Source organism: Watersipora subatra, chromosome 7 (assembly GCF_963576615.1).
Source record: "Watersipora subatra chromosome 7, tzWatSuba1.1, whole genome shotgun sequence".
Classification (NCBI taxonomy): domain Eukaryota; kingdom Metazoa; phylum Bryozoa; class Gymnolaemata; order Cheilostomatida; family Watersiporidae; genus Watersipora; species Watersipora subatra.
Genome location: NC_088714.1, coordinates 40,015,344 through 40,028,752, shown reverse-complemented (window position 1 = coordinate 40,028,752; position 13,409 = coordinate 40,015,344). Strand labels below are relative to the sequence as shown.

The following is a 13,409-nucleotide window of genomic DNA, read 5'->3' as shown; positions in this document are numbered from 1 at the left end:
ATTGACATCTTATTGGCTCTTCTGAAACCAATGAGTGCACATTTTTCATTTTGATAGCTACTATAAATGTACAGTGCCACATATTTACTTGTTGCACTGTTGAGTGGTCTATATAACAAAGACGAAAAACATGTTTTGTCTGTTGTTCTACACGAATACATAAAATGAAGCTAAATATTGAACAAAGACATTCTGCCTTACCCAGGTGAATCCAAGGGCATTGATGCCGTCAGACAGCATGTCTCCAAGAAGGGCTGGATACGAATGGGTTGTTGGGAAATATGCGTGCATGTGTGGGCTCTGCCAGTGAGTCATCTACAATGTCAGAAGACAAATATGTCAAATAAAGATACCGGAGGCCAGTGTTTCAACAAACGCGTTATACAGCAGATCTGTATCTCTATTAAATTGAGATGTATTACTTGTAATTATATTATTAGTAGCAGTAAGTCCGGCGTTGCTAAGGATTTCTTGCATTTTCAACACAAATTGTTACACTGCTTTAATGACCACAATCCATAAACATGTTCACTGGGTACAACTGTTCAAAAAGTATGTGGAAGCGCATTTTTGAGTTTCTATTCTAATAGATTGTGGCTCATTCACATAGAAAAGGAAAGTTCTAGAATTGCCAATTGAACATGGCATTGCTTGGGGGTGGGTCTCCTTTTTCACATTAAATAAGCCGAAGATAATGCATGGAGCTCTGACAGTCTTCTATTATAACTCTTCCCTCTCACAAACATATGCTAACTCCATGTAACGCCACTCTTATTATAGTAAAGAGTATTTTGTAATTTTAGAAGATGGTAGATGAATTGGTACAGCTAGTAGGTTGTTGATATCAAAGTAATATATCATGTACTAGTAGTAATAACTGTTACATATACTAGTAGTAATAGCTAGTACCGTACTTTTCGGACGATAAACCGCATCTCTATATAAGCCGCATCTGCTTTATTTTCCAAAAAACGATAATAAAACAATACATAAGCCACACCTTTGTATAGGCCGCAGAACTCAGGACGGTGTTTTTTAACGCGGCAGCAACTTTGCTGTTTAAAACGAAACAGTGCCATAAGGCACTGTTTTGTGTAACCGACGCTTTTTAACCTAATGCCTAACAGAATAGTACCGTTAGGCATTGTTTCGTATTTTTTTTCACCGCTAGAGGCGTACTAACCGGAGATTCTGGTTAATGCGACCTAGCGATGAAAGAAAAAGCCACAGAATAGCCGCACCCTTATATAAGCCGCATGGCTCAAATCGTCAGAAGAAAGAAGCAGCTAATAGTCCAAAAAGTACGGTACATGTAATTTGACTAATAAAGCAGTTGGCTAAACGGGAGACCACTTAGCTGATTATAGAAACAGAGTCTTACTTCTTTAAAGAGCTGATAAAGGTGAATTTACACTACTGAAGTGATGCAAATTAATGGAATATCAATATAAAGCTAAGACATCAATCTTCAATTTCATGTAATTTCTGTCCTTTTAGACCTTCTCAGTACAGAGATATAATAGTTTGAATGAGTTTCTTTCTTGGAACTCGCGGAGTCAAGTTCGATTATAGCATCTATAGTTGCACTTGAGCATTTAGTACAGAATAGAGACTACTAACGCTTCAACTTGAACACAATAAACAATATCAATAACAAGAGAGCCAGGTGGCCCCGCAACTAGTCACATCATTTTGGCACCTACTTTTTCTTCCAACCATTTTAATCGCGATCCAGTTTTGTTGTGTTTAATTATAAAACATTGTGGCAGTCAAATCACTTCAAACATCAACAACAATCGCAGACGATCAAAACGCCGATACTTTCTGATGAAATAAATGAAAACTTAGTATAAGTTCATCTCTAAACCAATTCTTTAACTGCTTTAAATTCATAACTCGTTTAAATTAGTTTTTTTTTAATTTATCTTAGTTTAAACTTTTTCAAACTAAGTTTATTGCATTGCATCGCTGAGAAAATCAAACAAAGCCCTATCGGTTGAAAAGAGAGTCTACGAGTTACATGTACTGGTGCACCCAGAATTATCCAAATGCGTTATCTATTAAGTTTGGTTTCCATATGACAGCGCCAGGTGCGCAACAAAGTTAAGTAGGCGACGTCGTACGTAGGCCGGCTGTGATGTGGAAACCTCATCGCACGACGAACGCACGTCGAAGATACAATGATTGCAAGGATCCAACCGAATGGATCCTTGCGACGGGTGCGAGCGATGATGTATTTCCACAATACACCGCTTGAGCTTTTCAACTTATTCCACAATGTAAATGGAGGGCGGTTTTACCGTCTGTTTGTCACCACGTTGTTTATATCGCGAAGAAATTGGTCTCCCGTACGAAAGAGTAAGCGGAAATTATCCACTCTGTCCGATGCAAGCATGGCACCTCCGCGCGCTATGGAAACACTGCATTGCAGCCGACGCAACGCATTGCGCTTGGTCACTGTGCCATGCACGATCATTGCCCTGCTATGTGGAAACCAGGCTATACAACACAGTATTTGTATATATTTGTTACGCAGCTGCCGATTGGTTACCTCAAAGCAGCAGTAAGCTATGAAAGGAGATGTTTAAACTTAAATCAGAAATAGACAAATAGAGCTCATAGCGAATTTGCTTTCTTCTGTGTGATGTCAAATTATATTATTAAAACTTCAAATAATTTAGTAATGAAAGTTTTAGCATCTACTTTAAAGCCTGCTATTGAACAACATCTCTTTGACTGGTAACATTCAAACCATCAAGTGATCAGCAGACATACAGCAGTAACTCTGACATGATCTCTGTTGATATTCTTTGAGTTTGTCATAATTTTGCTAATTTTGAGAGAAAAGTGCTTATTGTTCAAAACCGAATACTGTTTTCTCTAAAGTCATGTGTGCAATAGTAAAGTACCGGCAACAAGGGTTATGTGACAATAATTCTAATTTTATTTGTGACAATACAAGTCTAAATATGCCTTCATTGATATTCTTTTCTACATGATAACACATTCAAATGTTGGCAGCTGTGTATTTCACTGCTGCCCTAGCAAAAATTCAGCAGAAAGTTACAGAAAATAAACCGCTTTTATACTTTTAATACGCGTTGAAAATGTAAAATTTTGCAAGTTCTAATTTTGTAGTATTTAATTAAGTTTGGTAAAAAAAATTTAAAATATAATAGTAACAAGCATTTCTGAGTAACCAAAAAGGCAATGCGTAGCCAATGAGCATTTCACAGTATATTTTCATAGCTCTATGAGCAGTTAAATACGAGCTGCAAGCCCAAGGCGCTGTATTGATCAAGTTCATCAAGGCTAAGCTGTATTCTTCGTCACTTAAACAGGGGATCACTTGGTTTTCCATTAAACTCTTCAACGTTGATCAATACCAGCTGCGCCATCAAGAGGCATCAGGTTCGTCTATCACTTTCTTTTTATATCAGGTTTTCTATTGAGAAATAAATTGTTACAATAAATAATTGATCAGTCTTAGGGTGGCGGACCGATAAGATGAAAGTGAACATCTGATAGATGCTGCCATTTGATCGGCAGCCTCCTTTTATCTGCCACTAGATGAATTTTAGTGTTGAAGGTCATAAACTGGAAGACAATGGCACCTTCTTTTGAGTTACAAGGTTCTTTGATCAAAAGAAAGTTAGTGTACACGTCATTTTTATTTTGTCATAATATCCTTCCAGTTAGTTTTAATATTAGATGGCAGATCACTTTAAAACTTCAGTCTTTCTAAACTGCTCACAGTTGAAAACTTAGAAGCTTTTCGGGATGTTTTCAAAGCCATATTGATTTGCCATTTTTAATTTTCATTTTTATGTTGTGTCACTTGGCAGACGGCTCTAAAATTTATTTCGATTCTCGCAAGCAACTGACTTTGGCCAAAAATCTTTACCATACTACATCGATTCGTTCAAAGCCAGAGTTGAGACAAACGATCACTTTCAGCAAGGATTCAACTCGTGACATTTAGCTTGATAGACCGATACTCTAACACCTGCACCAATCTATCGCCTTCGAGTATTTCTGAATAATTGTGCAGCTACTAATTCTCTCTGTGTTATCAGCACATCTAACGATCTCTTACGGCACACTAGATTGCCAGGGTACTAGTATAAGTATATGTAACATCACAAATGATTATCATAACTAAAATCTAATTAGAAGATCAGTTCCTTGTTTTAGCTTTCATAAAAAACAAGGAGTGACAACTTCTCAAAGTTGTTACACATTGTTTTTCTTATAGCACGTATAGCAGCAATAAATTTGTAAAAGTATTTTTATTATGTGTGTTTACATAACTTTTTATTGACATTACTAATCATCAAAAAATGATTTTTTCTTGTTACATGCCAAAATAAAAAATAATTTAGTCAAAGTTTAATCATGCAATTTTGTATTTTTTCATCACTAATTCCTTTCCGTTTGTTAAAACTATTTAATTATAAAGCACAAGCAACTAAAGTAGCATTAAATATATTAGAATAAAGATTCAATGTATATGAACGCACTTAAAAATAAAATAAAAAACATGAAAGTTTTTAGGCAGCATTCTACTACCTACCTTTTTTCAACCTAGCAGCCCAAAATTGGTTTAAGGTTATTTAGGCCACTAATACAGTTGAAGCCAGTAGTTTTAATTTAAGCATTATCTACTCTGTTTACCCCAGGCATCACAACTCGCTCTACATCGCCTATGATTTCTTCCCAGTTCTCCCCAACTTCTGGCGCTTCTGGTGGTACCAACTCCTTCATGTAACCCGGTGACACGTTGGGGAAAACCCGTCTCTCTCTTATGGTCTCCAGATAGTTGGCGATATAGTCAACCATGTCTTTACCTAGCGAGAAAGGTTTTAAGATCAGCAGGGCTACCATACACCTGTGTTATACCACTAACAATAGGTGCAATAGAAAAATTGCAGCTTTTAAAGAACTAATAGAAAACAGATATCATAGTGTTACTCGCTTCAGACCTGATTATTGTTATGTAAGAAAGAATAAACAACCTTCAACCTCTAACTTTACCATATCTGCCTTAGGTTTCTTTATTAAAATAATGTTGCAGTACACAAAACATAAATAAAATTTTTGCATCACAAAATTTAGCTATCAAAAAATTCTAACAATATTAGTTTTAAATTTTTTGCAGGTATTATAAATTATTGAATACTTATATATATCCAAAACAACCTTTTCAGACAATCCTAAATTATGTATATATATATATATATATACATATATATATATATATATATATATATATATATCCAAAACAGCTTTTTCAGACAATCCTAAATTATGCTATTTTTGTAAATTTCTAATGAAATTCATCATAGTTGTATTCATGTGACGAACAGAATCTTCTAGAATAGTCTAGAATAGTCTAGGAGTCCTACATTATAGTGTGATAAATTTACTCTTCAGAATCTGTGCCATTCACTAAGTTTTATTCAGTGGCACATTAGTCTAACAACTGCGTTTATATGTTTATATCTGTTTATGCACTCACAGACCTGTAAATACTCATGACTTGACTACAATACCTGTTAATATCTGACTTGGCAGAACACGGCAGCGAGTGTCTGCTTACACCAGGTTTATAACAAACCTAGCAGTTGTTTTAAACAAATTTAAAAACGCAAACTTTAAATTTAAACAGCATTAAAAGTTCTATTAAGATTACCGTGTTTCTGGTATTCAGTGGAATCCATTTTGGTTGTGTCGCCTCCTTCCTCGAGGTGAGAACCAGAGTGAATGGGCCACCGTGTCTAGAGTCAACAGTCTTAAAACCAACAGCGGAATCGATAGCGTAATGAGAATTGTTCTATTGAACGAGGGTCATGAGTAGGAATGACAGCCTGTTTACAAGCTCATCAGCCGTATCATTGGATGCTAACCACGCTATTCAGGATCTAGTTGATAGCTATAAGATGACTGCGTGCAGACGTATCGAAACTAATTAGATATTTGTGAGTGGAAACAGTCTAAAGTGGCAAAGAATTAAAACTGTTAAACTGTTGAAAGAAATGAGCAAATCTAGCATGAGATTTAGAGAAAAACTGTTTACTCCAAGAGCAATGTAAAGTATAACCTTGACATTTCAAAGGAACTGAGTCTGAACAAGGAAAAGTCATAAGGAGTTTTGAGTTAGAGTTGAAACTCCCGACCTGTTTGTTGTCTCAGCGAGTATTCATGACCTCGCTGTCGTTGTAAATCAGCTGTATTATTATCCTATTGTTTTAAGGGTTGTACACTTCTCTCACCAGCAGCTATATATTCAATATGGCTAGTACATGTATATATAGTGATGTTGATAGTGATGAAAGATGACGGCTGTGATCTGAGATTGTCGGTAGTACCGTCGCTCTCTAAATCCTTACTATAGTAGGAGCCGTGTTTGTCCATCCATCCTTCTGCCCGGAGTCAGAGCTAAATTGATGACCCTGCACAAAATTTTAGTAGATTCTATTAGAGTACCAATATTTTTTATAATTTCCTATGGTTTTGATGTTTGGGGTGATCTGACTGCCAGGATATTTCATGATCGGCAAAAGCGAATTGTGGTTAAAACACTCACATTTAAATGAAAGCGCAATTATAGAGAATGACAGGATAGAGACGCATAGCACTGCAACTTGCAGCTATAGCAACTATAACAACTAGTGACGTCATTTGCCACATACCTTTTCTGAACATTTCAACTACGATCAAGTTTTATCTATTTTAATCTTGAAACATCCTGACAGTCAGATCACCTCAAACATTTAAAACAATCGCAAATGGTAGAAAGAGACCAATACTTTCTAATAAAATATATTAAAATTGTTGGCAAGTTAATCTTTACAAGGTGTGGAAATGTTGTATCATGCGGGGATTAAACCCAAAACATTCAATTTTGCGGCACAACACATGACGGTTTGCACAAATCAGCTATTACTATTACAAATCAGCTTCACACTATTCCTACATACATGTATATGTAGGTATTGCATCTGATGATTTCATACAGCTACGATGGACTGCCGATGTACTAGTATATCTTGTATCACAAAAAAAGAGGAGGGGAGGCTGTGTCCGAAACAGTCAGGTCAGTAATGAAGTAGCTCTCAATATAGATATTATTAGAACTTCTTTGCACAATTAAAATATTTGTTAATCAATAAGTTGGACCAGAGAAGTTTTGTCTGATCTGCGCACTAAATATACACGTACTACACTTATTTAATCTTTGCAAAATCTTTACGGCGATTATTTCAAAATAAGCTATATACGGATAAAACTCCCATGACGGTCATAAAAGATACCCTTTTGTTAAAATAGAGCAGCGTGTCAGCAGATTGTAATGCTGCCAAAGTATACGCAAAATTTTAGCTAGCGTAACTATTGGCCCATCAGCTGCTTGCAAAGTTTGGTCAGTTTTGATATAAAGTAGATAATCCTAAAGCTGTAGATAATCCGATCTAAGAACATTTATGTTCAAGAGATTTTATGTTATACGAACAGTAAAATACATGTAAATTGCCTAATCCATTCCAGTATCCTCCAAACTCACCCTTTTGTTCCTTCAAATAGGAAAAACTAAAGCTCACTTTTTAAATTAATGACTGCGCAGTAACTATAGTATTGTTGGAGTGTGACAACTCCTCTCTTTTTTATCATTTTCACTTGGTTTAGTGTTCATGATTATGGTAATTTTATGTTACGTTAACATAATATAAACTTCTTTATGTATGGTGTTGACTTGCAACAAAATTCACATTACAGTTATTTGGTATCAAAAGATTCACCATGTCTTACTCTGCTGTGTTGTAGGTACAAAATATGTGGAAATGTGATTACAAGCTCTTGAAAGCCAAAAAATGAAAAGCTGTCGTAGATTGGAATCAGTTTATTTATCTGACGTAGTCATTACATTTGGTTATCGTTTTGTCACGTGATGTTCTCACGTGAATTGAAAGGCCAATAAAAAGCTCAATATAAAACTTCTCGTAGCACTAGTTTATGAAAAACACTTCGGGTTTTACCGAAGAGCCCGTATCAGATAAAGATACTCGCTACTTTACAGTTTTGCTTCGGCTTGGTCTAATCGTCTAGTCGTAATCTGATCATGTGACCCAAACTTCGTGATTAATTTCTGCAGCATTTTTCGATTATCACAGGTGACCAACAGGCTCGTCATGTTTATCAGACAATGATATGTACTCCTTCGAGCTAAGGTTAGAAAATTAAACGAATTTTCACGGTAGGTTATAAGGTATCAGTGCCGAAAGTGACAGCATTACAATGACGATAAAATAGACGTGTAAGAACAATAAACATGGTTTTATTGAATGCGTGAAGTATATTTGTGAAAATATTTTGACGAATGAGGTTGCGTGAAAATGTAAACAGAAGCCATCTTGTACAGCTACATCCCATTTGAGCCGTTTTGGAAAGAGATTCTAAACTACGGCGGTCTCGAGTGGCTGCGATTAACTGTTTGTTTTTTAGTTTTTAAGAGTTTGTAATCAAATTTCCACATATTTTGCACCTACAACACAGCAGAGTAAGACATGGTGAATCTTTTGATACCAAATAACTGTAATGTAAATTTGGTTGCAAGTCAACCTTTAATATAACATAAACTTCTTTATGTATGGTGTACACTCCACACTCCTAGATGGTGTACTTATGTATGGTGTACACTCCACACTCCTACATGGTGTACCTATGTATGGAGTGTACACCATACATAAAGATGTTTATGTTATAGGAGTGTCTACTGTATATAGTTGGCCACATTTTCCATAGGTATTAAAAACTTTGATATCTGAATTGTTTCTTCTATTACTAAAATATCAAACTATTAATTCCTAAGGCCAGTTTACAAATTGTAACATAAACGTAAAAGAGTAGCTAATAATACCGTATATAAATCATAATAACGATACTTATCATATATAGACATTATTACGTGTGCACTTACTATATCTAAACTTAGTGTAGGTATGAAAGACATGTTAAAAGGGGCGTTAAAAGGAAAATATAAAAAAGAGTTGAAAAATATGAAAGATGAAAAAAGAAATAATGAAATATGAGAGACCAAAGCCAGGTCAGAGAGAGAAGCCGACCCTGAGGCAACCGACACCAAGACCAGGCCGAGCCCCGACTCAGCAGACGACACGGCCCTGGTGGTATTTTCGGTTGGGCGAGGGTTGGTTGCCGAGTCGATTATGCTACCGAGGGGTGAAGCCAAGCAACCAACAGGAGCTATAGAAGACGCCGCAGAAGTGTCCAAAAGCAGAGCGCCTGGAAGTCTCTCACTGTACAGTTACTGATATGTTTATTGCATACTTGACTGTACCATTATATACATGTATTTGACTGTACCATTATACACATGTATTTGACTGTACCATTACATACATGTATTTGACTGTACCATTATATACATGTATTTGACTGTACCTTTATATACATGTACTTGACTGTACCATTATATACATGTACTTGACTGTACCTTTATATACATGTACTTGACTGTACCATTATATACATGTACTTGACTGTACCATTATATACATGTATTTGACTGTACCATTATGCACATGTACTTGACTGTACCATTATATATTTACTGAGAAATATATAGATTCATTACCTTGCACTTGAGTGGTTTGTTTCCTTGTGGAACAAGTAGGGGAACTCGGTTGGTTCCTTTGCAATATGATATAAAAAGAAAATAAAAGCTGCAAATGATGAAAAATGAAATTATAAAATATAAAATGTGAGATATAGAAAAAGAAGCTATAGAATATGATGCAAGCAGGTAAAATCCGTTTCTTTCTGTCTTCATAGGTGTTGGCCTATTTAAATGAGATACGTGAGTAAGAATTACTCCAATTAGATCTCATCACATTTCATCCAAATAGGTTAAAACACATTTTTTTAGTTTTCTTCAACATATGCGATACAGATTTTTTATTCCATTATGTTAATAGCTATAGCTGGACAAACCGAACTGCACATGTACACACACAAACTTTGAGATTTATATATACAGTATATATATACATGTAGATGGAAAAACTTAAGATGATATACAGTTTGATATCATCTTAGACGCATCCATACTTGTGTCTAACAATAAAATCATCAAACCGATTTGGGATAAAATTGTCTGCGGCTGGAAATTTCACTATGCAGACCTAATCGACAAAATGTCTACTATAAATATTCTAATAGCACGGCAGCGTCTCACTGCGGATAACATCAACTGATAAATATGTTAGATCAATATGGGTGGTCCTCTTTGAGATGAAAGATTCAAAGACTAAAATAAATCACCCGCCCACACATCTTGTATTAGAAAGTATTAATAGCGCAGTATATTGCTAGCCTATATGTTTAATCCCTTATATTATTGTTCAGAGACAAGTGAACTCATGTTTATGCAAGGTCGACTGACTTTGGCTGCAATGTAGGTCAGAGGCAGCAGACATAAAATTTTTAATTCGAGAAAATAAAAAGATAAACACTGCAAATAATAGTTTCTTGGTTTTATACACAGAATAAAATTAATGATTAATATTTCTGATCCTGAATTGAACTAAGGAGATCATGACAGGATTATGGGTTATACTCCCCATAGATAGCTTCTAGAAGGTCATGCGTCACCTCTTTGTAAACAGGCGATCTTTACTATAATAAGAGTTGTCTGTTCGTCCATCTGTCAGACTGCCGAATCCTATGTTGGAAAAAAGATTACTTCATAAAGGATTTTAACTGGTGACATTCTGCTTGGTAAACAGACACTCTAACATTTGCACCAATCAACTGCCATACTGTCTTTTGGAATAACTATGCAAATAGTTATTACGCTTGATGATCTCTCACGAAGCACCGGAATGCCAAGGCACTAGTTTGTAATAGTTTTGTTACTCCTACTAAACTTGGAGGCTGAGGATACATGCATATCGTTAGAGGGCTTATACTAGGAAAGCTATGTACTTTCATAATTGGAGAATTCCGAGTGCTTGTATAATGCGGTCCTGGTTTATGCACGACAAATTTTCAACTCCTATTATAACTCATGCTGACATTACATGCTATATTGACCTTGTGGTGATCAAATTTTATATAAGCCGCAACGCCATTTTGAGCTATATTATTCATGTAGAGATCATGTGTTATATTATTCATGTAGAGGTCATGTGTTATATTATTCATGTAGAGATCAAGTGCTATATTACTCATGTAGAGATCATATGTTATATTACTCATGTAGAGTTCATGTGTTTTATTACTCATGTAGAGATCATGTGTTTTATTACTCATGTAGAGATCATGTGTTATATTACTCATGTAGAGTTCATGTGTTTTATTACTCATGTAGAGATCATGTGTTATATTACTCATGTAGAGTTCATGTGTTTTATTACTCATGTAGAGATCATGTGTTATATTACTCGTGTAGAGATCATGTGTTTTATTACTCATGTAGAGATCATGTGTTTAATTACTCATGTAGAGATCATGTGTTTAATTACTCATGTAGAGATCATGTGCTATATTACTCATGTAGCGATCATGCGTTGTATTACTCATGTAGAGATCATGTGCTATATTACTCATGTAGAGATCATGATTACTCATGTAGAGATCATAGGATATCTACATGTAGAGGATCATAGAAGATCCTCCACATGATGGACTACAGGATGTCAAGATCATAGACATCGTCCTATATAAGCTGAATAGAAATACACTGTCAACCAGGAGTAACAGGCATTTTACGTACAGCACAGCAAGTTACTCCAATAGACTTATGTACTGTACATTGGTGGGGACATAGCACACCCAATGGTCAGTGCTAAGCAATTTTTATGATTTTAAAACAGTTGCATGAAGGTTTTTTAGAGTGAACAGTCTTGCAATCCCAAACATGCGCCATTGAAATTACTTGCGCAAAAAAGAAACCCTGGTACCAACTGCATCAATTATATGGCTAGTATTACTTCTTCGTCAGAATAAACAGGCTTATCATTAATAGTAAGCCAGACATTATTATAATGAATAATAATCAAGACATTATAATTCATTTGAGCAATAGCCAATCGCGAATAGGTTTCAGCAAATGAATATTCTTAACTATTATGGTGATCAACTCGTTAAAAGTATTTTGGAACATAAAAATGAATAAAATTCTACAAATTGCCTTGGAAAGAGGTGAATCATGTGATGTTTATCGGGGATTTTTACTCAGGACACTTTTCTCATAAAAGCTTAATCACCGAATTTTTTACCATGAGTGTTTATTCGGAGCTGATAAATCTTATGGCACAGAATTCAGGCTAAAAAAGTCTCGTATCATATGCTCGCTACTCTATAAGATGATAGATTCATGTATAAAAATAGACCACCCACCCACACCTCTCTTATGTTTATTGTACTCAAGAGACCACCCAAGTGTGTGGTAAAAACCTCTACATGGGTTGGAATCACCAGAAGTTCAAATGAGACAACCTAACTGTCAGGTGTCTAGACACGACCTTTGACATCTAGCCTTGTACTTATGTTCACATGGGTTTCCGATTCTCATCGCAGCTCTGGTCGAACAAGGCCTTGTACCGGAGTGCAACACACGAACTTGCCCTGTATTGATTGTTATAATTACAGTAATTAAGAGATAACAATTAATCTATACAGAACAAGGTTAAGAAAAAAGTTTCACTACGACTGTAGACAGCCTCTGGTTTTCTTTGTAAATTCGTAGAATGATAGGATGTACTTTTGGTATCATAGGACAACAATAAATTATAGGTTGAGCAAGAGGTTTGAGCATGAATGGTCCTACAGATAATAGCATCGGTCCAATTGTTCTCCGCTGATGATATAGGTGGTAATACAGCCAGTAGATTATAAATTTGGAAAGAAGGCCAGTACAATGTTCACTGCCACTACAATGTACACTTCCTACTCCATTTACTAAACATCGGTTAATGTTTAGTAAATGGAGTAGGAAGAAGATACTGATATAGGTTTACTCAACTACAACCTTGAAAGGTCAAAGTATACCAATTGTGCACAAATGATTTTAAAGAATGTGGTGGGCCAAGGTAAATTCATTGAAGGCATCTGCTGGCTTATGCAGCAATTCCATCCTTGATGTCTTGCAATTAAAATAATGCTGCTATGAGCAGACAACTCCTATTGATAATACTCCAATAATAAGACTCTGGCTCTTTATGTTGCCCATAATTATCACAGTGTTACGCGTTGGTGTGATAGACATAAAGTTTATTCTTTTTGGTTTTGACCTAGCAAATCTTTCAAGTTTTCATGTCAGTCAAATAGTTTGCTTTCTTAAAATTATGTAAAGCAAATGTCTAGTCAAACATTTATGCTCCGGGAGGTACTTA

General features: G+C 35.5%; 1 protein-coding gene across 1 annotated transcript in view; it reads right to left on the bottom strand.

Moving 5' to 3' along the window:
- Positions 1-5,720, bottom strand: part of LOC137400125 (aromatic-L-amino-acid decarboxylase-like) — a 32,356-nt gene extending 26,636 nt beyond the window's left edge. The window contains exons 1-3 of the mRNA XM_068086437.1: positions 5,693-5,720; positions 4,675-4,847; positions 202-315 (exon numbers count right to left, since the gene is read on the bottom strand). Of these exons, the coding sequence (XP_067942538.1) occupies positions 202-315; positions 4,675-4,847; positions 5,693-5,720 (315 nt within the window). The remainder of the gene's footprint in view (positions 1-201; positions 316-4,674; positions 4,848-5,692) is intronic.
- Positions 5,721-13,409: the final 7,689 nt, after the last annotated feature.